The sequence below is a fragment of the Pongo abelii genome, chromosome 13, assembly GCF_028885655.2.
Source record: "Pongo abelii isolate AG06213 chromosome 13, NHGRI_mPonAbe1-v2.0_pri, whole genome shotgun sequence".
Classification (NCBI taxonomy): Eukaryota; Metazoa; Chordata; class Mammalia; order Primates; family Hominidae; genus Pongo; species Pongo abelii.
Window position 1 is genome coordinate 20,050,488 of NC_071998.2, and position 26,609 is coordinate 20,077,096.

Below are 26,609 nucleotides of genomic sequence, written 5' to 3' on the forward strand. Positions count from 1 at the left end.
TGGAGTTAACTCCCTTAGTAATTGCTACAGCTTCCATAATTAACTGGAGGTCAGCAGTAAAATAGTTTTGTGATTATAACAGTAAGCCAGGTTCACCAGAGGAAATGTAGAATACGTAAGTATAAAGCAGCAAAGAAATGTCACCTGTAGTCCCATTATTCAGCGGGTGAGTATATAACAATACTGTGTTTTTCATTTACCAAGTATTGTGTTTTGCATGGATTAACTCCTTTATTCTTACTAACTGCAGAAGACACTTATCCTAATTGAAACTGAGGCACAGAATTTAACTTGGCCTACATTCTCTGTGTTCATCAAATTGAGATTATAGCTTATATGCTACTTTGTAATATGCTTTTGTCTACTTCAAACAGCATGGTACATTTCACAACTTTAGTCATATTTCATGTTACAGGATATTTTTGATATAGTTTTATCATTATATAAATAACACTATGAGGATTTCTGAATCTGAATCTGGCCAAGTCTTCTTTTGCTAAAATCATTTCCTAGGAGCTAAGCATAGAAAACTCTTCTATGCTATTTAGTATATTAACCAAAACCTTTAGAGGTAAAGAGTGTGCCAGGTGATCCGCATCAGTGATCCTTGGTTTCTAGACCTCTGAGAATACGTGAGATACAGATCCCCTGAAGCCTATCCATAGAAAGTCCTTTTTGGATCAAAGAGATTATAGAACTCATTGTTTGTTGATTGATAAAGATCAAGGAGCTTTGTGTGTTTCTAATGATGTTTTCTAAGGACTGGACAGTTTTTAGTTCAATAGCTTTTAGGGGTACAAGTGGTTTTGGATTACATGGATGAATTGTATAGAGGTGAAGTCTGAGATTTTGGTGTACCAGTCACGTGAGTACTATATACTGTGCCCAGTATGTAGTTTTTTATTCTTCCCCTTCCCCGTTCTGGGTCTCCAGTGTCTGTTATACCACTCTGTGTGCTTACCTGTAGCTTAGCTCCCACTTAAAAGTGGGAACATTTGGTATTTGGTTTTCCATTCCTGAGTTACTTCACTAAGAATAGCAGCTTCCAATGCTATCCAAGTTGCTGCAAAAGACATTGTTATTTTTTATGGCTGAGTAATATTCCATGGGATACATATACCACACTTTATCCATTCATTGGTTGATGGGTACTTAGGTTGGTCCCATCTCTTTTATGATGAACTGTCTAGCCAGTTTTCAAATAGAAAGGCACTGATATAATTTATTAGGTGAACACAGTTCCTTAGGAATTAAATTGTGAAGGGGAGGGGACAGAGCAGAGAAGTAATCTATTGGTTCTTTTGAGATACTGAATACATTTCCCGAATTTGCTAGCTGCTTAACTAGCAAGTTAACCCAAACCGTCAGAGTAACTGAAGCAAATATGTCCAACTGGAACATAAGGAACATGAGATTTGTGTAATAAGTAGGTTGTCTAATCTGTTCATGTGTCTAACACTTTCTAGCTATTTTCAAGACAGACTTTTATCAATACTGTGTTTGCTTTACAATTTAATCTGTTACAAATACATATGAAGAATCTAGTTAGTACCAGGCTCAGGGAGGATAGAAAGATAAGTACACAGATTTGTCCTGTTAGGATCCTACATTAGGAAGGATTAGGAAGAGAAGCCCTCCATGCCCATACTCTGCAAGGGACAACAGGGTAAGAGCCACAGGAGGGAACATAATGCTATGGGGACTCAGTAGGGATAGGTCAGAACAGGCTGGATCCTGCGAAGTTTATTACCAAGCTGGGCAACGACGAGCATGATCAGACAAGGCTGGAGAAAGTCATACAATTTTATGATGCCAGTTTAGTGAATATTAAACTCTTGATATAACCATTTAAACAATTTTAAGAGGTCTCTCACAAATAGATGTACAAAAGTTGAATTAGCACATCCAAAGCCATGTGGTTTTGAGGCTAATTCCTTGTTACATAATTTTTTTTTTTCTCCTTGAGACAAGAGTCTTGCTCTGTCGCCCAGGCTAGAGTACAGTGGCACGATCTTGGCTCACTGCAACCTCTGCTGCCTGGGTTCAAGCGATTCTCCTGCCTCAGCCTCCCGAGTAGCTGAGACTACAGGCACACGCCACTATGCCCAGCTAATTTTTGTATTTTTAGTAGAGACGGGGTTTCACCATATTAGCCAGGCTGGTCTGGAACTCCTGACCTTGTGATCCACTCACCGCAGCCTCCCAAAGTGCTGGGATTACAGGCGTGAGCCACTGCATCCACCATGTTAACTTTTTATTACTTAACATATCTGAGCACTTCCTGTGAGCCAGGCACTATGGGAGATTAAAAAGCATTAAATGTGGTCCCTGACATTAGCTTATTGTGAAGCTCTGAGAAGATGTCATGCAAAGACACGTGCCTATGTGCCACTGCCACCCTCTGCCCTGCTCTTTGGGTCAAGATGCCTCTAAGCACCTCACGCCTGCAGCTGTTTTTTTTTTTTTTTTTTGAGATGGAGTCTTGCTGTCACCCAGGCTGGAGTGCACTAGTGAAATCTCAGTTCACTGCAGCCTTCACCCTCCCGAGTTCAAGTGATTCTCCTGCCTTAGCCTCTCAAGTAGCTGGGACTACAGGTGCACGCCACCACACCTGGCTGATTTTTGTATTTTCAGTAGAGAAGGGTTTCACCATGTTGGCCAGGCTGGTCGCGAACTCCTGACCTCAGGTGATCTGCCCACTTTGGTCTGCCAAAGTGTTGGCATTACGGCGTGAGCACCTGGCCACGCAGCTGCAATCTTAGGCCCATCATTCCACTGAGTTCCGAAGAATATAGCCTTTTCCTGAAGAAACTCCTTTCTTCAATGCTTCAGGCCAGTTGTGAGCCTCTAAGTAAGTGGACAGGATATCAAACACTGTTAGAGAGTAAACAGAAAACACAGTGACCACAGAGGAAAAAAAGAACGAGTAAATGAAAAGGATGTTCTATAATATTTCATTCAACAAACCTATTCTGCACCATATGTGGTACTAAGGTCTTGGGGGGAGAGAGGCAAGGACACAGACTCTGCTTGCTCTCAAGGACCTCAGCCTACCCTGAAAGATACAGGCCTATGAATGGATAGGGTGCAACAGAAAGGAACACAGTAAAATGGGAACACAGAAGGGCTCTGCCATGGCCTGGGATGGGGAAGGGCCAAGATGCTCCTGAACTGAACCCTGAAGATCAAACAGGAATTCAGTGGTCAGTGAGAGGTTAAAAGCTGGGCATTCTAGATGAAGGGGACATTTTTTTATTTTTTATTTTATTTTATTTTTTTTGAGGCAGAGTTGCACTCTTGTTGCTCAGGCTGGAGTGCAATGGCCCGATCTCAGCTCACCGCAACCTGCGCCTCCCAGGTCCAAGTAATTCTCTTGCCTCAGCCTCCAGATAAGCTGGGATTACAGGCGCCCGCCACCATGCCCTGCTAATTTTTGTATTTTTAGTGGAGACGGGGTTTCTCCATGTTGGTCAGGCTGGTCTCGACCTCCCGACCTCAGGTGATCTGCCCACCTCAGCCTCCCAAAGTGCTGGGATTACAGGTGTGAGCCACTGTGCCCAGCTTTTTTTTTTTGTTTTTGAGACAGAGTATCACTCTGTCACCCAGGCTGGAGTGCAGTGGTGTGATCTTGGCTCACTGCAACCTCCACCTCCTAGATTCAAGCAGTTCCCATGCCTCAGCCTCTGGAGTAACTGGGATTACAGGCGTGCACCACCCACGCCTGACTGATTTTTGTATTTTAGTAGAGATGGGGTTTCACCATGTTGGCCAGGCTGGTTTCAAACTCCTAACCTCAGGTGATCCGCCCCACCTCGGCCTCCCAAAGTGGATTACAGGATTACAGGCGTGAGCCACCGTGCCTGGCCAAGGGGACAATTTCAACTATCTTTAACATAGTTGGTGACAAAGAAAACAAAAATGCCTCTTAGTGGCCAGAATACATGTCATGACGTACATGCAATAAAGTCCGCACACATTAGTCACAGAGGAGACTGACTCAAAGGCCACTTAAACACAGTGCAAAGCAGCAGCACCAGAACTCACACACCCTGGATGGGGGCCGTGTAAGACGTACCTTGATTGATGGCCAGTATCTCTGAATGATAGTTTTTCCCATTCTGGTTTCTGACCATGTATTCCTGGATTGGCAAGCGTGCGGTCTTGACAGAGTATTCCCGGGCCTTTTGAAATGTCACCTTCTGTAAATATACAGTTAAATATTTTTCTTATAAAAATTATACATGAGTATATTCTCAATGTAATACATACAGCATTAAAAATAAGTAGCCTATTGTGGAATGGAAGAAACTGCAAATAATGAGTTAACTGTCTCAAGAGCTTATGTGACAATATCTTACTTTTTGGGGGGTCACTTATCCACAGTCCTTCACTCACTACCACTTAGAACCAAGAGGGAAATAAGCAAAAGAGGCACATCTGCAGCTACAGTAGGCATCAGAAGGCCCAAGCAGTCTAATCAATCAGAGCACATTCTGAGCCCTAACTCAGTAAGACCCAATTCTGGATATCTGGAACTTCCAGCTCATTACAAAAAGGCAGCATCAAATTAGAGGAAAAGGTAGACAAGATTCAAGACAACTGCACCACTGCAACAAGTGGCATTAAGGTGTGAGAAGAGAGAGCCCAATTAAAAGAAAGGGGCCAGGTGAAGTGCCTCACACAACACTTTGAGGCCAAGGCCAGAGGACTGCTTGATCCCAGGAGTTCAAGACCAGCCTGAGCAACATAGGGAGACCCTGTCTCTACAAATAACAAAAAAAAATTAACAGGGTGTGCTGGTGTGTGCCTGTAGTCCCAGCTACTCTGGAGGCTGAAGTTGGATGATCACTTGAGCCTGGGACATATATCAAGGCTGCAATGAGCTGTGACGGCACCACTGCACTCCAGCCTGGGTGACAGAGGAGACCTTGTCTCAAAAATAAAAATAAAAGGAAGGGCTCTGAAAACTGCAAAAAGGAGTCACAAGAAGTCCATCAACTTGAGGCCATTTAGTATTGGAGTACAGAAACTGATGTCCCTTTATAAGATGTTCCTCAGTCATGAAGTCCCTCAGACTGAGTCATGACTCAGTCAAATTACATTTGCTGCCTTGTAAGAAGCCCAGGAAAGATTTTCTACCTAAGACTTCGGGATTAAAGAGAAAGGTTCAGATTACTAGGATAATTAACATGCCAAGGCTTGGAAGGGGTCTCAATAGTGTTAACTATATCACTCTAACCACCCATTCATTGTTTGTCTGTTCTCTATGACTTCTCCAAGAGGCCATGTGGCCACTCAATGGACAGCTCTTGTGACAGGGAGTTCATGCATCCTGGGACAACCCACTCCAACTTTGATAGTACCAGCTGATAGGAAATTCTTCTTGATCTTGAGCAAAATTCTCTGTTTTCTCTGAGACTTCCACTCATTCATCCTCGGTCTATTCCCCCAAGGCCAGACCATGCAAGTAAGATGGCCCTTCCAAAAGACGGCCATTCAGAAACTTGAAGGCAGTGATCATGCCCCCTAGGAATCCTCTGGTCTCCAGATTGTAGCCTCAGTTCTGTCAACTCTTCTTTGACTATGAGTTAGTTTCAAGTCCCTTCATCATTCAGGACAAGTTCTTCTGAACTTGTTCTAAGCTAGTCAGTATCATTTTGTTTACAGTCCCATAACTGACTGGCCATCATGAGTATGGTCTAACCAGGTGGAATAGTGTGAAGTGGACCTAGTACCTTTTTCGGTGCTGACACCTGCCTCTCACTCACATGAAACAAAATTTTAGATAGAACTTCCAAAAATGTTTTAAGCGATACAAGGACTTATTTGAAAGGATAAAACTCCTTTGCATATATAAGCTATATGATACGTTTGTTTTATAAAAAATCTTATTCCTTTATAATCACTTTGAAGATTAGTAGGATATTTGGGTGTTGCCCTAGAAGAGCTTACAATTTAGTTTATGTTCTTTGCACAATGATTCATAATAAAATGACTCTCCTTGAAGAAATGTTGTTCTTAGCTTATTTCTGTGAAGAAGCCAAGCTCCAATAACAACCAAAAAGTTCTAAACATCTCACAAATCTTCCAGTTATTTTTCAGTTTAAATGTTGGTGGACAGATAATATGTTAAAACTGCACATCTGTAAGTCATGCACTGCTCACTGACCCTCTGAACTTAACTGCCTCGAAAAAGGGACTGTTGGCCAGGCACCATGGCTCATGCCTGCAATCTCAGCACTTTGGGAGGTTGAGGCAGGTGGGTAACTTCAGCCCAGGAGTTCGACACCAGCATGGGCCATATGGTGAAACCCCAACTCAACAAAAAATTAGCTGGGCGTGGTAGCGCTCACCTGTGGTCCCAGCTACTTGGGAAGCTGAGATAGGGGGATCAGTTGAGCCTGGGAGGTTGAGGCTGGAGTGAGCTGTGATTGTGCCACTGCCCTCCAGCCTGGGCAGCAGAGCAAGGCCCTGTCTTGGGGGGGTGGGGGGGTGACAGGCTGTCACCCTGCTGCAGGTAAGACTAATAAACTTTTAATTATTATTATTTTTTAGAGACAGGTTCTCACTGTGTTGCATCACCCAGGCTGGAGTGCAGTGGTATGACCACAGTTCTCTGCAGCCTCTAACTCCTGGGTTGAAGTAGTCCTCCAGCCCTCCAGACTTTGTGTGTGTGTGTGTGTGAGACAGAGTCTCGCTCTGTCACCAGGCTGGACTACAGTGGTGTGATTTCGGCTCACTGCAACCTCCGCCTCCCTGGTTCAAGAGATTCTCCTGCCTCAGCCTCCTGAGTAGCTGGGACTACAGGCACACGCCACCACACCCAGCTAATTCTTATTTTTTTAGTAGAGACAGGGTTTCACCATGTTAGCCAGGATGGTATCGATCTCTTGACCTTGTGATCTGCCTGACTTGGCCTCCCAAAGGGCTGGGATTATAGGTGTGAGCCACCACGCCCAGCCCTAACTTTTTACTTTGAAATATTTTAAACCTAAGAAAAGTTCAAAACAATAATACAATCAATATTCATTCCTGTAATCTAGACTCACCAGTTGTTAATATTTTGCTTTTTCTCTCTCTGTATATAAATACATATTTTGGGCTGGACAAGGTGGTTCATGCCTGTAATCCTAGTGTTTTGGGAGCCTGAGGTAGAAGGATTGCTTGAGGCCTGGAGTTCAAGACCAGCCTGAGCAACATCAAGAGACTTCATCTCTAACAAAAATACAGAAAAAAAAAAATTAGCTGGCCATGGAAGCATGTGCCTATAGTCCTATGTACTCAGGAGGCTGAGGCGCAAGGATTGCTTGAGACCAGAAGTCCAAGGCTGCAGCGAGCTATGATCGCACCACCTCACTCAGCCTGGATGACAGAACAAGACCTTGTCTCAATAAAAAATAATTTGCCAAACCATTTCAAAGTAAGCTACAGACATCACAATACTTCTTCACTAAATACTTAAGCATGCATCTAAGAACAATGACATTCTCCTACCTTACCACAATACCATTTTCACTTCAAAGAAACTTTAATTTCACTTAATACACGATCTACATTAAAATCTCCTCAACTTTCCCCAAACTGTCTTTTATAAAGCGTTCCTCTCAATATAGAATTCAAACAAGGCTCACATACTACATTTGGCTATTATGGTTTTTTAACCTTTTTTTCTTTTCCTAATTGTTTTGTAGAGATAGGTTCTCAATGTGTTGCCCAGGCTGGTCTCAAACTCCTGGCCTCAAGTGATCCTCCTGCCTTGGCCTCCCTAAGTGCTGGGATTACAGACATGAGCCACTGTGCCTGGACGAACCTCTTAATCTATAACAGCCTCCTGCCTCAGTTAAGTCCAGTCCAGTTGTTTTGCAGAATGTCCCACATTCTGATTTGTCTGTTTCCTCACAATTAAATTTAGCTTAAACATTTTCTGGGCCAGATGAGAGGGCTCACGCCTATAATCCCAGCACTCTGGGAGGCTGAGGTAGGAGGATTGCTTGAGTCCAAGAATTCGAGGCTGGACACAGTGAGACCCTGTCTCTACAAAAAATTTTAAAAATGAGGCTGGGCACAGTGGTTCACACCTGTAATCCCAGCAATTTCGGAGGCTGAGGCAGGAGGATTGCTAGAGTCCAGAAGTTTGAGACTAGTCTGGGCAACAAAGTGAGAGCCTGTCTCTATTAAAAAAAAATTTAAAAACTAGGCCAGGCACAGTGACTCATGCCTGTAATCCCAGCACTTTGGGAGGCTGAGGTGAGTAGATTGCTTGAGTCCAGGAGTTCAAGACCAGCCTGGGAAACATGGTGAGACCCTGTCTCTACAAAAAAATATAAAAATTAGCTGGGCATGGTGGCACACACCTGTAGTCTCAGCTACCCAGGAGGCTGAGGCGGGCGGTTCGAATGAGCCCATGAGATTGCAGCTGCAGTGAGCCATGATCACACCACTGCACTCCAGCCTGGGCAACAGAGTGAGAACATGTCTCAAAAAAAAATAAAATTAAAAACTAGCTAGGTATGGTGGCATGGGCCTGTAGTCCTAGCTACTCAGAAGGCTGAGGTGGTGGGAGGATTGCTTGAGCCCAGGAGATCAAGGTTGCATCAACAGAGCAAGGCCCTGCTTCAAAAGAAAAAAAAAAAAACATTTTCTGTCAAGAATACTACACCTCAGGAGGCAGAGATTGTACCTGTATGGGTGATACTAAGTTTGATCAAGTTTGGATAAGATGGTGACCACCAGAATGCTTTACTATAATGGTAAATCTTTGCCTTTGTTATCTGTAGGGTGATACTTTGAGACCATGTAAATAGCCGGTTCCTCCACAACCTCTCTTTCAATTGAGTCAACAATTGTATTAGGAGTGACAAAATGATGATTTTCTAATTCTATTATGCATTCCTTATTAGCTGGCATTCTTCTGTAAATAGCCCCTGCTCATATTTTAGATGATCACTATGGAGTCATGGAACACTAATATTTTTTAAATAAATTCAATTAAATTAGCCTATCATCTGTGTTAAATATACATACAGGAACATAGAACACATCTGCCTATATGTAAAATATACCCAAACACATACTTTGTGATCATATAATGTCTCAAGAAGGATACATAAGAAAACTTGACATCAGTTGCCTCAGAGGAGGGGAATTGGGAGACAAAGGTAGGAAAGACTTATTTTTCACTCTACTCTTTTATATTTATATGTTAATCTTTAACTTTTATTAAACTTATCTATGTAATATATTAGTAAATATTAACAATTATCTTAAATAGCTATATAACATTTCAAAATTCCAGTGACACCCCAATTATTCCTCTAAAACTCCAGTAAAAAAAATCTGGATAATCCTAGGAGTTTGAGGTTTTGGGCTAAGACTGTTTCAGCAGAGATCAGCCTTAGAAAGAGCAAACTACTCCCTCAAAGAACAAACAGCTAGTAAGAATGTTGAGTTGATGCTTACACTTGGTCAATATCAGAGTTATCCTTGCAGAACTGAAGGGAGAAACTCAACAATGGCTATGTAATTACCAAACAGTGCCCAGTCAAGTTCCTGACTCCTGATTTCGCTGACATTGCTCATGAGGACAGAGGGAACTTCACCGGCCAGAGGGCCAACCTGGTGGGGATGGCTCTTTCTTCCTGTTCCCTGAAGTTCTTAGACCCTCTAGATGAGATTATGACAGGGCACATGCCTCTAAAAGCAAGCACTGCTTTTTAAAACACAGATGTTGGGGCTGAAATGTATACTTACCTTCTGAATGCTTTCATCCACAAGCCCACCGAGGATGTAAACTTTGTTTAGATCAACATCTTCAAGAGCTAATGAAAAAATGAAGGTCAATGAGATCAAATGTTTTATAATTTCTAAATCCAAAGAAAGCAAAATGAAAGAATTATTAACAATAAAAGTAGAAATTCAGTAGAAAACAAAAAGAAACTTGCTCAATAAAACCAAAAGCTAATTTTCTAAAATGGCCAATAAAACAAACTTGGCATAGCTAATCACGAAAAAGGGTAGCAGACCCAAATCAACATTTAGATTCAGAAAGGAAACTCAATTAAAACCGCAGGAGAATGTGAAATAATTAGATGAGAATACTATGATCAACTGAATACCAATACATTTGAAAAGTATGTGAAATGAATGATTTTCTAGGAAAAAATAGATCTAACATTGATCCAAGAAGGGCTAGTTGGGTAGCAGACCAAGGACACTGGGAAAGACTGGCAGGCACTACACAAGGCCCAGATGAGGATGGAAACCCTAAGTCTGTGCAGCTGTGAGCCATGTTAAGACACATCAAAGCATCCAGCGGGGCCCCTGCCACTAAGAGGAGCACAGCTCATGTGCATTACTTTTTTTTGAGGGGAGGGGTGTCCTTCTTGAGCGGCTTTAATAAATTCTGCCACGGGGAATAATGAAACACAGGAACAATGGGCTATACGAATCCATGCATTCAACTACATACCGTGTTCTGAGTCAGGAGTCAGGTACACAAGGGTTTCCAGAGGAAATAAACTAAAGCAGTCTTCTTCTGTTATGTCTAACTGGAAAATGCAAACAGTCTAATGTTAAAACAGCTCACGGCTGGGTGGAGTGGCTCACATCTGTAATCCCAGCACTTTGGGAGGCTAAGGTGGAAGGATCACTTGAGCTCCCAAGTTCGAGACCAGCCTGGGCAACATGGTGAAACCCAGTCTCTACTAAAAATACAAAAAAATTAGCCAGGCGTGGTGGCATGTGCCTGTAGTCCCAGCTATAATACTTAGGAGTGAGGTGGGAGGATGGCTTGAGCCCAGGAGGCAGAGGTTGCAGAGAGCCAAGATCATGCCACTGCACTCCAGCCTGTCTTTAAAAAAAAAAAAAAAAAAAAAAAAAGCTCAAAATTCAATGACTAGGTTACTGGGCTTCAGGTTTCTATCAGGCACGGCTCTAGGTTTATCAAGGAACTGCATGTGTGACAGCTTGAGAGCTTCTCAGAAAGTACCTAGTTAGGAGGGAAAGTAGACACAGACATTCAAACCTATGAAATGAGACAGCGATATGGGGTTCTGACAGAGGTACGGGGAGCATGCTCCAGGACTACAGATGAGTGAGTAACATCAGGATGACCTTCTGGGGAAGGAAATGCTGGAACTGGGTTTCTGAAAGGAGATTTTTTTTTTTTTTTTAAAGACAGGGTCTGGCTCTGTCACCCAGGCTGGAGTGCTGTGGCATAATCTAGGCTCACTGCAACCTCTGCCTCTCAAACTCAAGTGATCCTCCTGCCTCAGCCTCCTGAGTAGCTGGGACTACAGGCATGCACCACTGCACCCAGCTAATGTTTGTATTTTTAGTAGAGATGGGGTTTCACCATATTGCCTAGGCTAGTCCTTGAACTCCTGAGCTCAAACAATCCACCTGCCTCGGCCTCCCAAAGTGCTAGGATTACAGGCATAAGCCACCGTGCCCAGCCTCAAAATAGATTAATATTGACAAAAGGAGAAGAACTCAAAGCTGAGGGACTAAGAAAGGCATGAAGACAGGAAAGTAAGGGAACTATGTGGACCTGTAAAAAGGACTGTTTGGCTTATGTAAAAGAATCATTAAAACAACTACACAGAAGAAAACTGGAACTAGCTGCACTACAGAGAGACTGTGAAGACAGTCACAGCAAAACAGCTGGCTGTGCAGCCCCACGCAATGCACCCTTCACATTCATCACTTCTATGGACCTTCCTGGGGAAGGCCACAACTGCTCAGTCTCAGCTACACAATGCAAACACACTGGGCATTTTCAGTGACATTTGAGAAACTCATCTGGATTCTTGCATGTATATGTATCACTAAATGTATGAGATCCTAGAGAGAGGTGAAAAGTACCTTAGTACTCCCTAAAACTTATCTTAAATTTGCATTACTTCATAAAGGATTCCCTCTCTTCTCCCAAAACTCATGTTTCCCAATTCACCATTAATGAGAACAAGAAAGGAGTCATGGCATTTCCCAAAAATATTCCTGGAGTATACAGTCTAGCATAAAATATACAGGATACAAAATACAGTCCTAGACACTGGTAACAGTACTTTGCTAATGCAGTAGGAGGATGAGAAAAAATTTTAAATGTAAGAACTTATGAGAGGTTCTGAATTTTTTTAGACTTCAATACTGAAAATGTAACATATATATGAAAAAGTAAAAAAAAATTACTATTACCCACAATAACTTTTCAGATGACAATTCAAATAATATGTAAAAAGAGACTTACCAAGTAACTAGAAAATCCATCATTCATCCTCACACACTCTTCATAAAGGGGACTGTCTGTTGTGAATCCAGTGAGGCAGATCCAAAATGGCCTGTCAGCTTTTTTGTTTGAACCATACAACCTTCTAATCTGTCCAGCCAGTCTACTTAATTCCTTCAAAGAAATAAGAACAACTCAGGGCAAAAACATGCCAACTCACTCTAAATTAGCTATCAAGAAATGGCTACAATAAGTTCACTGAACGCTACTCCAGAAAACCCCATGTACTAGGAGTACATGTGTGCGTGTATTATACCTTATGGCATCACACCTTACAGACAAAAGATAATGATACGAGTCCGGAAACAGTGAGGTAGTATAAAACAGAATTTGCCCTCCTGCTGGCCCTGCTGTTAAATGTTTAATATATGAAATTCTTATTTTAGCTTTTATCTAAAATCTTATGTAATACTATTTAAGTTATTAAAGAGGTTTCATTAATATACAGAAATGTTTATAGAACATCAAATAAATTTGGTACCTTCTTCCTAACTTCAGGAGATGCAATAGGGTTGGAAGTTTTAACTTTTTACCCTGAATCACAGACAATGCTCTTATATAAAAGCAATTTCACAATTTGGCTTGATTTGTTGGGTAGGAGAAAAAGCCTCTGGGTTTGATTTAATCTGCTATCTTAATTCAACAATATGGATTTTTTTTTTTTTTTTTTTTTTGGAGACAGGGTCTGGCTCTGTTACCCAGGCTGGAGTGCAGTGGTACAATCATAGCTCACTACAGCCTAGAATTCCTGGGGTCAAGTGATCCTCCTACCTCAGCCTCCTGAGTAGCTGGGACTACAGGCACAGGCCACCGTATCTGGTTAATTTTTAATTTTTTAGAGGCAGGGTCTTCCTATATTGCCTAGGCTAGTCAAACTCCTGGCCTTCAAGTGATCCTCTTGCCTCGGCCTCCCAAGATGCTGGGATTATAGGCAGGCGCCACTGTGCCCAGCCTAATGGTAGGGAATTCTTGGTTAACATTTTCAGAGGACTAGAGTTAGAAGTTTCAGGTAGTAACCTCAGATCTGCAGTTTTCTTAACTTATCTGAAAAATATGCAAACACTAGCACATACAACAGATGTCTGAAAAGAGTTTACAATTTACATACTGCGATATAAGGCCTAAAATTAAGGCCCAGTATTATGCACTGCCTTGACGTCTGTCAAAACTGGGAATACTTCAAATAGCCTAATAGTAAGCTCCACTCCCAACTCTGCTCCCGTATATAAGGTCTCCTAGCTTTAAAAAAAAAATTCTTTTTATACAAAATCCATGTACAAAAATCACAAGCATTCTTATACACCAATAACAGACAAACAGCCAAATCATGAGTGAACTCTCATTCACAATTGCTTCAAAGAGAATAAAATACCTAGGAACCCAACTTACAAGGGATGTGAAGGACCTCTTCAAGGAGAACTACAAACCACTGCTCAATGAAATAAAAGAGGATACAAACAAATGGAAGAACATTCCATGCTCATGGGTAGGAAGAATCAATATCATGAAAATGGCCATACTACCCAAGGTAATTTATAGATTCAGTGCCATCCCCATCAAGCTACCAATGACTTTCTTCACAGAATTGGAAAAAACTAAAGTTCATATGGAACCAAAACAGAGCCCACGTTGCCAAGTCAATCCTAAGCCAAAAGAACAAAGCTGGAGACATCATGCTACCTGACTTCAAACTATACTACAAGGCTACAGTATCCAAAACAGCATGGTACTGGTACCAAAACAGATACAGACCAATGGAACAGAACAGAGCCCTCAGAAATAATGCTGCATATATCTACAACTATCTGATCTTTGACAAACCTGACAAAAACAAGAAATGGGGAAAGGATTCCCTATTTAATAAATGGTGCTGGGAAAACTGGCTAGCCATATGTAGAAAGCTGAAACTGGATCCCTTCCTTAGACCTTATACAAAAATTAATTCAAGATGGATTGAAGACTTAAATGTTAGACCTAAAACCATAAAAACCCTAGAAGAAAACCTAGGCAATACCATTCAGGACATAGGCATGGGCAAGGACTTCATGTCTAAAACACCAAAAGCAATGGCAACGAAAGCCAAAATTGACAAATGGGATCTAATTAAACTAAAGAGCTTCTGCACAGCAAAAGAAACCACCATCAGAGTGAACAGGCAACCTATAGAATGGGAGAAAATTTTTGCAATCTACTCATCTGACAAAGGGCTAATAACCAGAATCTACAATGAACTCAAATTTACAAGAAAAAATCAACCCCATCAAAAAGTGGGCAAAGGATATGAACAGACACTTCTCAAAAGAAGACATTTATGCAGCCAAAAAACACATGAAAAAATGCTCATCATCACTGGCCATCAGAGAAATGCAAATCAAAACCACAATGAGATACCATTTCACACCAGTTAGAATGATGATCATTTAAAAAGTCAGGAAACAACAGGTGCTGGAGAGGATGTGGAGAAATAGGAACATTTTTACGCTGTTGGTGGGACTGGAAACTAGTTCAACCATTGTGGAAGTTGACGTGGCAATTCCTCAGGGATCTAGAACCAGAAATACCATTTGACCCAGCCATCCCATTACTGGGTATATAACCAAAGGATTATAAATCATGCTGCTATAAACACACATGCACACGTATGTTTATTGCGGCACTATTCACAATAGCAAAGACTTGGAACCAACCCAAATGTCCAACAATGATAGACTGGATTAAGAAAATGTGGCACATATATACCATGGAATACTATGCAGCCATAAAAAATGATGAGTTCATGTCCTTTGTAGGGACATGGATGAAGCTGGAAACTATCATTCTCAGCAAACTATCGCAAGGACAAAAAACCAAACACCGTATGTTCTCACTCATAGGTGGGAATTGAACAATGGGAACACATGGACACAGGAAGGGGAACATCACACACCAGGGACTGTTGTGGGGTGGGGGGTGGGGGGAAGGATAGCATTAGGAGATATACCTAATGCTAAATGACGAGTTAATGGGTGCAGCACCAACATGACGAACATATACATATGTAACAAACCTGCACGTTGTGCACATGTACCCTAAAAAATAATAAATAAAAAAATCCTTTTTATCAAGGGTCCAAGGCATAGTCTCTGTTTATCCCTAAGGAGTTTTGGTTCCCTGCCAGCCCATGGAATTTTCCAAACAAGCCAATCACATCCTCCTATAGTAACCAGGGGGCACCTCAACTCCTGGATACTACAAAGCCCACTTCACACAGCCCCTTGCTGTTAATTCTGTTCTTGATTACAATCCCCACGTGGCCCTGTATGGTATACAGAATCTTCCTCTCCTGGGCTGTAAGTATATGAGACTCATGAACTGCTGTGAATCTCATCTGTCCAGTGTCAGGTGTCATGCATTCTGCCATTCCCAGAACTCTAGGTGTGGGAATCCGTCTCTCATCAATGGGGTGAATGAGCATCAGTTAAAACACATACATTGAGGCTGGGCACGGTAGCTCACGTCTGTAATTGCAGCACTTTGGGAGGCCGAGGCAGGTGGATCACCTGAGGTCAGGAGTTTGAGACCAGCCTGGCCAACATGGCAAAACCCCGTCTCTACTAAAAATACAAAAAAATTAGCCGGGCGTGCCAGGCGCGGTAGGTCACAAGGTCAGGAGATCGAGACCATCCTGGCTAACATGGTGAAACCCCATCTCTACTAAAAATACAAAACCTTAGCTGGGCATGGTGGCAGGAGCCTGTAGTCCCAGCTACATGGGAGGCTGAGGCACAAGAATGGCGTGAACCCGGGAGGCGGAGCTTGCAGTGAGCCAAGATTGCGCCACTGCACTCCAGCCCCGGCAAGAGTGAGACTCTGTCTCAAAAAAAAAAAAAAAAAAAAAAATTAGTCGGGTGTGGTGGCGGGCGCCTGTAATCCCAGCTGCTCAGAAGGCTAAGGCAGAAGAATCGCTTGAACCCAGGAAGCAGAGGTTGCAGTGAGCTGAGATTGTGCCACTGTACTCCAGCCTAGGTGACAAAAGCAAGACTCCATCTCAAAAAAACAAAAACAAAAAACACACACATTGCAAAAAGTTCTTCCACCAGGTAATCTTCCCGCAACATGCTCCCAGGCAAATATTCCTCTTCCCAAAGATTTAGTGTCTGGAAAACTGAACCTGAAAGGTTCCATCCAGACTGAGGATATCATGAACAGAGAGGCAAAGATGTTGGGCTTAAAACAGAAGACAAGGTAAAAATTTGCAAACTAAACCAAACTATATATATTCTCTTCTAGGTTCGTTACAACAGCCACCCTGGAACTTAGTAACCCAGTATAGAAAATCAAACACTTTACTAGTTTACTAAGGAATCCCAGAAGCTGGAGTTGGCCATATTCTTCATGAAAGCTGTACCCTTCTGGGCCTCCCTCATGCGAGCAGGAATTCCAGGCTTAGTGGATGTTCTACCTTCTTTGACATGTGGTGGGTCATACTCAAATCGATACACAGTCTTGGTCCTGAGTGTTTGGCTTCCAAAAGTTTGTCTTTGGTTAGAGCTCTCAGGAAACGTTTGCTGTGCTGGGGGCAAATGCCTAAAGCAGAAATATCAGAAAGAAAGAAAAGTGGAAAACCAGAGGAATATTATATAAGAAACAAATCTTCTTAGCCAGGTGAGTATTTATTTTGCATATAAAGAGAAACTTGATACTGGTGTAAGGTATTCGTTCATTAGAAGATTTACACATAGAGTGGTGAGGAATATGGGCTCTGGAGCACACAGCAGGGTTTAAATCCAAGTTCAGTACGTTCATTGATTAGCTAAATTATCTTGGGCATAATTATGTTACTTAATTTCTCTAAGCCTCAGTCTCTTCACCTACAAAATGGGAATGATAGTAACAGCTCCTCTCTATTGAGGTATTCCATGTAAAATTCTTAGAACTGAACCTAACACAGAATACTGAATAAATATTAGCTGTTGCTGGTATCACTCCTTCTATTCTGAGCTTATAAACACATGTTAGTTAGATAGCTTATATTTGAAAAGCAGCCTTAAATTTTGCTTTTTTTTGAGACGGAGTCTCACTTTGTCACCCAGGCTCTGGAGTGCAGTGGCTCAATCTCGGCTCATTGCAACCTCTAACCCCCCAGGTTTGCGATTCTCCTGCCTCAGTCTCCCAAATAGCTGGGACTACATGTGCGTGCCACCATACCCGGTTTTTTTTTTTTATTATTTAGTAGAGATGGGGTTTCACCGTGTTAGCCAGGACGGTCTCGATCTCCTGACCTCGCAAATCCGCCCACCTCGGCCTCCCAAAGTGCTGGGATTACAGGTGTGAGCCACTGCGCCCAGCTACAAATTTTGCTTTCTTTGATGTTTTGATTTCCAAGAAAATAGGACAGTGGGTCCCACATCCCAGATGCTTTTTACTTATACAAAATTCCTACTCTCACTGGGACATGCAGACATGTGTGCTAAAAAATAAATATGATTATACCAACAGTCTCATTTATTGTCACCTGGATTTTCTGCACGATTGGCTTTTCTTCGTTCTTTTTCTTGCTTTCTTTTGCTCTTCTTTGCTGCAACTATCTTTTCCCAGTGTCTCTGTTTTCTCTGGACATTTTTCTTATATTATCCAGAAAACAAAATTGTTTGAGAACTTCATAAGCACCAAAAAAGGAAAATGAACATTAGAAACATTTGCTTTTTTCTCATTTATATATAAAGTTTGGAGAGAAAAAGGAATTACTCTTAAAAACAAACCTAGACTGGATCGTGTTTAGAGAAAACAGAGCCCCAGAGAAAGAGACATGACCTGGTCAAGGTCACAGAAAATTCATTAGTGACAGGGCCTGGAGTTTAGATTTCCTGACCCTTCAGAGGTATATCAAAAATTCCTTTTGAACTTTACTTTTCCTATGACTCAAATGAAACTAAAACTTTAAACCAGTTAGCAGAAAATTCATCACTCAGAATACACAAAACTCATTCCATCTCTCTTTTCACTACCAGTATCCATCTTTAAAACAGGGGTGTCTTGAGACATTCCATCATTCAAGGCCTATGGCCAGGCAATTCACGCACTCACCGAGCACCATGCCGTACTGCCTGTGGCCAGGATCTCTCCCTCCTGGCACTCGCCTTCCGCATCGATCTGCAGAAGCTGGAAGGCTTCAGGAAGTCCATCTTCACCTGTCTCCTCTAGGATGCTTTCTTGCTCCTGCAGCACAGGTGACTCTACTTTCTGAGTACTCCCTTCCAATTTCCAGTCCATGGACTTAGTCCTCTGTCCTTTCAACCACACTGGAAAAAGGCACAATTATGTGAGCTATTACATTATTTCACTAACATAGGTATCTCCCTACATCCAAATGACAAAGTGTTATTGTGTTACTGAAAGATCAGAAGTGTGTAAAATACTGAACCAGATTTACTGGACTGAGAAAAGCATGTGTCTTCCAGATAAATGATTCAGCAGAGAAACAGTTCAGTAGTAAGAAGTTTTTTGTGTGTGTTTGAGACAGAGTTTTGCTCTTGTTACTCAGGCTGGAGTGCAATGGTGTGATCTCGGCTCACTGCAATCTCTGCCTCCTGAATTCCAGTGATTCTTCTGCCTCAGCCTCCTGAGTAGCTGGGATTACAGGCATCTGCCACCAAGCCCGGCTAATTTTTGTATTTTTAGTAGAGATGGGGTTTCACCATGTTGGCCAGGCTGGTCTTGGACTCCTGACCTCAAGTGATCTACCCATCTCGGCCCCCTAAAGTGTGGGGATTACAGGGATGAGCCACTGCACCTGACCCCAGATACACTTCTTAGAGGACACGCACAACACCTGACATCTCCAAGCAATCAATGATTATCCATTGCTGCAGTGACACAGATAACCAAGTTATTTATTGTGTACTTTAAAATGCATTATATGATTTGAGGGTAAGACAGATTGCAAAAGCCACTTCACCTCCCCCATTATGTTTCAACCAGTTTATTTTCAAAATCGTTCCTTTAGCAAATATTTATTGAATACCTACTATAAGTAAGGTACTATACTAGAACATCCTGGGAGAATGAACCAAAATATATAGTAGAGTGACACGAAACCAAGAATTCTTTTATGTTGTTGGTATGTATCAGACTTTTTTTTAAACTATGTATTGCCTCCAACTCAGTTGAGTACCACTGCAGTAGAAAGCCACAGTCACCACTGAAAATGTTTAATATCCCTCAGAAATGCTGAGGTTGAAAACTACAGACAAGCACTCTTACAGAACACTTAACAAATGATGTCATAATTTCAACGTGGAGTTCAAAATCTGAGAACGATATGAGTCAGAAATGCTTTAGTCAATGGTCAAGTGTCATAGAACACGAATGATGTGACCATTACCTATGGCTGGTCCTCTGGGTGTAGTCACACAACCACTTTTATGAAAAATGTATCTTAAAAACTGTTAAGTCTATGTAGTATGATTCATGTATATGGTTAAAAAAAAAAACCTATTTATAATGAAAAGTAACAATCCACACTCCTATCCCTTCCACCTCTAGTGGCAACCCTTGTTAACCAGTTTTTCGTTCTTTTGGTAATTAACTCCTTAAACTGAAATCATGTGCTTACATCATTATTTCATGATTCATAAGCTTTGAATGTACTGACTCCCTATGAAACATAAGAATTCAAATCGCTTAAATCAGTCCATATTATTACTATTTTTGAGACAGGGTCTCACTGTTACCCAAGCTTGAGTGCAGTGGCACAATCATGGTTCACTACAGCCTCAACCTGCTCAAGCAATCCTCCCGCCTCAGCCTCCCATGTAGCTAGGACTACAGGCATGTATCACCATGCTTCGCTAATTTTTAAATTTTCTGTAGAGATAGGGGTCTCCCTATGTTGCCCAGGCTAGTCTCCAACTCCTGGGCTCCCACCTCGGCCTCCCAAAGTGTTGGAATTACAGGCGTGAGCCATCGCACCCACCCAACCCCTATTTAAATTACTTATTTTGAGATGGAGTCTCACACTGTCACCCAGGCTGGAGTGCAGTGTTGGAATCTCAGCTCACTGCAACCTCCACCTCCCAGGTTCAAGCAATTCTCCTGCTTCAGCCTCCCCAGCAGTGGGATTATAGGCGCCAGCCACCAGGCCCAGCTAATTTTTGTATTTTTAGCAGAGACGGGGTTTCACCATGTTAGCTAGGCTGGTCTTGAATTCCTGACCTCAGGTGATCTGCCCACCTTGGCGTCCCAAAGTGCTGGGATTACATGTGTGAGCCACCGCACCTGGCCTATTATTTTTAATTCTTCATTAGTTACCTTGATTTTGAAATTTGAGATCAAGTTACCTTGATTTTGAAATTTGAGATCAAGTTACCTTGATCTTTACATTTTTTTGGCAAACATTTTAAGGGTACAGTTTAATGAATTTATGTGGTAAAATATACTAACTCAATGAGTTTTAACAAATGTATAGGGCCTGTGTTACTGACAATCCTGTCAAGATATGGAACATTTCCATCACTGCAGAAAGTTTTTGTTTTTGAGATGAAGTCTCACTCTGTTGCCTAGGCTGGAATGCAGTGGCATAATCTTGGCTCACTGGAACCTCCGCCTCCTGGGTTCAAGCAATTCTCCCGCCTCAGCCTCTTAAGTTGCTGGGACTACAGGCACACACCACCATGCCCAGCTAATTTTTGTATTTTTAGTAGAAATGAATTTCATCATGTTGACCAGGCTGGTCTCGAACTCCTGACCTCAAGTGATTCACCCGCCTTGGCCTCCCAAAGTGGTAGGATTACAGGCGTGAGCCACCACACCCAGCCTCACCCCCCAGAAAGTTTAACTTTCTTCTCCACTTTCCAAATCAGTCTTCATCCCATTCCCACAACTTGCCAAAGGCAACCACTGTTCTGTTTGCTATAACCATGGATTAGCTGTATCTATTACACAACTTCATACAAATAGATGCAAACAGTATGTACTCTTTAGCACTTTTTTTCCCCTCAAAATATTTGAGACTTATACATGTTGCTGCATGTATCAGTAGTTGCTTTTTTATTGCTGAGTAGCATTCCATTGTATGAATATATCACAATTTATTCTGTTGATGGGCATTTGAGATTTTTTCCAGCTTGGGGAATAAATCTGCTATGAACATTTTCATAGATGTGTTTTTATGGACACATGTTTGCTACACCACTCCCTCCCTGCTGTATCCAGCCATCTCAGCAGCCCTAAACTCAACTGTTTCCTCCACCCAGTGACAAAGACGTACTCTGTATGGGCTCCGTGTCACTATGCACCCTCAGGTAGAAAGCCAGGGTGACTGTGGGGCTTAGCTTGTGTGTTTCTTTTCCCTCAAGGATTACAGTCTTGTCCTGACTACTGCCCAATACCTGAAAACAACTTCTTCATATCCTTTGTCCAGTTTTATAGTTTATTGTAGGAAGGTAAGTCCAATACCCACTCCTTCTGTCATGACAATTACCAGGAGTCTATTACTTTTAAGAATACTTTAAAACTTCTATTTCTTGTTCAGGTTATAGTATTTCTGACTCCCCAATATCTTTAGGCTGTGAACATAAACACCCTTATATTTCTATCTCTGTTCCCCCTTTAATTTTCCAACTGAGCCTTTAATTTTATATGGTCAAGGTAGGTTTTACATTTTGCCCTGACAAAACAATTAAGTGCTTTGTCTATCCCCATGGTATTTTCTAAAATGTGTAAACCAAATTTGTAAACTATTATTTTTTGAGACAGGGTCTCACTCTGTTGCCCAGGCTGGGGTGCAGTGGTGCAATCACAGCTCACTGCAGCCTTGACCTCCCATGCTCGGGTGATTCTCCCACCTCAGCCTCATGAGTAGCTGGGACTACAGGTGCACACCACCATGCCCAACTGATTTTTGTATTTTTAGTGGAGACAGGGTTTCACCATGTTATCCAAGCTGGTCTGGAATTCCTGGGCTCAAGCAATCCGCCTGCCTCAGCCTCCCAAAGTGGTGGGATTACAAGTGTGAGCCACTGCACCTGGCTGTAAACTGCATTTATATTATTATAACTCCATAAGTATCATTCACTGTAGAGATGGCTAGTGTCCTAGAATTATGTTTTCTTTTCCATTTTGACTCCTGTGTTTGGGAAACATTTCTAGTGTTGAGTTCATATTGCCTTTTCTCTTGTACTCCATCAAATGCTCAAAATTGGGCCAAACTTTGTTTTCAGTTTAGACACACTTAAATAGGTTTAAGTGGGAAAATAGCATTCTTAGAATTCAGACACACTTCCTAGCTTGCCACTTGTGAGTAATGGGACAATAGCTAGAGGATTTAAGTCTCTGCCATAGAGTCTCTCCACGAAATGGGATAAAACGACCTCACAGGATTGTTGCAAGAATTAGATACCTTTCACTTACTGATATAAAACAAGTACTCATGAAATACTTGCTGTTGTTAACTACTATTCAAAACCCCTTCAGTGTTGTTCTTACAGTTGTTATTAGAAGGTAAATCTTCTGAGCAGTTTTGGTTATTCATTACTTATGTGAACATGTGACCACCAGACATATTCCTGAAGATGACCAAGTAAATTACCTTCTAGATTTTCAAAATTATAGATTTGAAATTTGTGTCCATTTGTCTGCCTAGGCTAAAGTTTATTTCTGCTTAGAAATCCTTTAAAATCCAGTACAAATTTTTAAATGTATTTACATACAGACTATCACAAAGAATTAGTGGCATGCATAAAATTTCATAATGTGTATCTCCAGAGAAATGAGGAAAATACCAAGCTGGCTGGGCACAGAAGCTCATGCCTGTAATTGCAGCACTTTGGGAGGCTGAGGAGGAAGGATCAATTGAGTCTAGGGATTCAAGACCAGCCTGGGGAACAAAGTGAGACCCCACCTCCACAAAAAATTAGATGAGCATGATGATGCACACCTGTAGTCCCAGCTACTTGGACAGCTGAAGCCAGAAGATCGCTTGAACCCAGGAGATCAAGTCTCCAGTGGGGCTATGATTGTGCCATTGCACTTCAACCTGGGTGACACAGCAAACCCTGTTTCAAAAACAAAACAAAAAATCCAAGCTATTCTTAAACATTTCAGAAGCACTCCACATGAATGAACAGTGAAGTTGATTACACATAAAAAAAAAAAAAAAGTTAAGAGATAGGTCTTGCTATGTTGCCCAGGCCAGTATCGAACTCCTGGCCTCAGGCCATCCTCCTACCTCAGCTTCTCAGTCACTGGGTAGAGATGTGAGCCACCTCACACCTGTATATGTATGTGTGTGTGTGTATATGTGTGTGTGTGTATATATGTGTGTGTATGTATATATATATACACACACACACACACATACACATATACATATATGGTTTGTTTTTTTTTTTTTTTTTTTTTTGAGATAAGAGTCTTGCTCTGTCACCCAGGCTGGAGTGCAGTGGCATGATCTCCACTCATTGCAACCTCCACCACCCAGGTTCAAGCGATTCTCATGCCTCAGCCTCCTGAGTAGCTGGGTCTACAGGCACGCACCACCACACCACGCTAATTTTTTCGTATTTTTAGTAGAGATCAGGTTTCGCCAAGTTGGCCAGGCTGGTCTCAAACTCCTGACCCAAGTGATCCACCCACCTCAGCCTCCCAAAGTGCTGGGATTACAGGAGTGAGCCACCGCACCCAGCCCATATATTTTTTAACAAAAAATATCTAGACCCCTGTTATGACATTCTTTTAGATGAATGAACAGACTTTGTTATACCATCAGAGTCATCTGCAGTTTCCTGCATATAGGCATTCAGAAAACAACAAATGAAAACATTAAGATAAACTAATCTTTAACTGACAACTTCATTGTATTAGGGTGAGAAAACCAACACCAATTTGTTAAATAAATGCTAGTTAATAGTCATGTGTTCTCTTCCTCCTTTAAACTTCATAGCATTTTGTATTTTTACCTGTGTTGACTATTCATTAGTTAATAAACATTCCACCGAGCTCCTACTGTATGCCGGGGCCTGTTGGGGAATGACTGGGAGGCAATGGATCTAGAGATCTCTTTGGAGGAAGTCTGGCTAAAGAGGAGAAAAGAGATCTAGGATAGGAGATCCTAGGAGCTACAGACTTCCACTGTTTTCAAAAATTGGAAAGTCTGTGCTGGTATTTTCTCTATCAAACTGAATTCCTTTGTAGGAGGGCTTATACCTACATTTACCTAAACACTGAAGAGTTCACAGTATAGAACCTTGAAAACAGCAGTGTTTATTTTTTGTTTAATTGAACTGAAGTTTACCACCACCACCCCACTCCCTTCCTTTCTTTTCCCCTCCTTTTACCTCATGCTTCTCCAAATATCTACAGTCCCTGAGAATGTTTCTTAAACCAGGAACTTGGGATGCAATAATCTTGAAAATCAAATAAAAACAACTCCAACCACCACCAGAAGAGTAATAGAACAAGCTAACACTCCTGAAGGCGGGGCCCACCTCTTTTGTATCTTTGTATCTCTGTTGACTGACATAAGGCCTGGCACAGAATGGAAGCTCAATAAATACTGATTAGGTGATTGCCACCTAGGGTTCCTCAGAAAGCAAAGGTGAAGTTGGACATCACAGAAGCAGAGATCTGCTCAATCTGTGTGGGACATTACCTATGCCCAGATTTAGCATTTTTTTGGGGGGGGACATAGGAACTACCATTTTAACCATTTTAAACGTGCAGTTAAAAACACACCTAAGGGCATCCACATTGTTTGCCACCATCACCACTGTCCATCTCCAGAGCTTGTTTATCTTCGTAAAGTGAAACTAACTTTTTTTTTTTTTTTTTTTTTTTTTTAAAAAAGACGGAGTCTTACTCTGTCGCCCAGGCTGGAGTGCAGTGGTGCGATCTCGACTCACTGCAAGCTCTGCCTTAGCCTCCCGAGTAGCTGGGACTACAGGCGCCGGCCACCATGCCTGGCTAAATTTTTTTGTATTTTTAGTAGAGACGGAGTTTCACCATGTTAGCCAGGATGGGTCTCGATCTCCTGACCTCATGACCCACCTGTCTGGGCCTCCCAAAGTGCTGGGATTACAGGTGTGAGCCACCACACCCGGCCCTGTGACCTTTATATAACTCTCCATTCCCCAATCCTGGCAGCACCTTTGTATTTCCTATCTGTATGAATTTGAGTGCTGCTCTGGTTTGAATGTTTGTCCCCCTCTCACATTCAGGTTGAAACTTAATTGCCATTGTAACAGTATCAAGAAGTGAGATTTCATTTATTTTTCATTTCTTTATTCAACATCTTTTCTGAGCCTCCATTATGGGTCCGATGCTGAATATTGGGACTATTCATTACTTTCGTTCAACAAAGTTACTAAGCACCTGACATAATAGTACATCCTGGGGACTTGGGGATGACATTCGTTCTGCTTTCATGGGGCTCCAATTATTTGACCCAGCCTTGCATGACAGCTGTCTACCTGTTTCCCCACTAGATTATAAACCCAGGGAAGAATTGGAAGAATTCACCTGTACACACTTAGTACCAAGCCCTGTTAGCATCCTAAGTGTTTGAATAATCACCGCTCTTCTGCTTAGAACCTTGCAGTACTCTCCATTTCACTGACAGTAAATAGCCCAAATCCATACAATGACCTATGCAGAGCATTAAGGTCTACCTTCTCGTTTCCTCTGCACTCCGTGGTCTATTTACTGTTCCTCAAACATACCCTTCAAGGGCCTTTGCATTCGCCGTTCTCTTTACTCTCAATGCTCTTCCCTAAGACAGTCACAGACTACCTTCCTCCCCTCATTCAGATTACTATCCAACATAACCTATTTTACTTCTTGTCGGAACCTCCTCCATCCCTTCAATGTAGGCAAGTGTTGTTTGCTTAGATGCTCAATAAATACCTGCTGAGTTCATAAATCCTCCACTCCGCACCCCCACCCTAGGTTGGCAGAGGCCTCAGACCTTTGCTAGCCCAAGTCCCACCTGATGGGCACCTACACTGCCGCTAAGTGATGGCACATCGAATTCAGCCCGAGAGCACCCCGCCTGCGGGTCCCTCCCGGCCCACAGGCTGAGCGTGCGAGTGGAAGCAGGAAGGGAAGGCACCAGGAAGGTGGAGTACCACAGGCCACATGACTGCTAAACGCTACTTTCTCAAAGTCCGCCCCACCCGCGAGGGAGGCGGTCGTCCCAGGACGGACCCCGCAGCCCCCAGCCAGCCCCCTTAACCAGCGGACGGCGTACCTGATCCCCTCACCCCCACGCAGCGGAGGCGGCGCGCATCGGATTCCGCCTCCGGTCTCGCTTCCGCTTCCTAACCCCGCTGCGAATGGCATCCTGGAAATT

General features: G+C 42.3%; 1 protein-coding gene across 2 annotated transcripts; it reads right to left on the bottom strand.

The window, feature by feature from the left end:
- Positions 1-1,499: 1,499 nt before the first annotated feature.
- On the bottom strand, positions 1,500-26,604 carry TRMT10B (tRNA methyltransferase 10B). 2 transcript variants are annotated; one of them, XM_024251850.3, is made up of 9 exons: positions 26,508-26,604; positions 18,353-18,567; positions 17,781-17,889; positions 16,728-16,852; positions 12,248-12,400; positions 10,469-10,547; positions 9,751-9,818; positions 4,076-4,199; positions 1,798-2,874 (listed from the first exon to the last, which is right to left on the bottom strand). In XM_024251850.3, the coding sequence occupies exons 2-9, from the start codon at positions 18,536-18,538 to the stop codon at positions 2,768-2,770; spliced, it is 951 nt and encodes a 316-aa protein (XP_024107618.3). In that variant the 5' UTR covers positions 18,539-18,567; positions 26,508-26,604; the 3' UTR covers positions 1,798-2,767. The 2 variants fall into 2 exon arrangements, with proteins under 2 accessions (XP_009242528.3, XP_024107618.3); XM_009244253.4 differs by lacking the exons at positions 16,728-16,852; positions 17,781-17,889 and having other exon boundaries at positions 1,500-2,874.
- Between the last annotated feature and the right edge of the window lie 5 nt (positions 26,605-26,609).

Excerpts from the sequence above, each read along its gene's own strand:
- TRMT10B (XM_024251850.3), bottom strand. The coding sequence starts at position 18,538 with ATGGACTGGAAATTGGAAGGGAGTACTCAGAAAGTAGAGTCACCTGTG. Across the intron at positions 16,853-17,780 it reads CAATCGTGCAGAAAATCCAG|GCATTTGCCCCCAGCACAGC; the intron begins GTGACAATAAAT and ends TTTCTGCTTTAG. Across the intron at positions 2,875-4,075 it reads GATACTGGCCATCAATCAAG|TGTTTGATATCCTGTCCACT; the intron begins GTACGTCTTACA and ends ACTCTCTAACAG.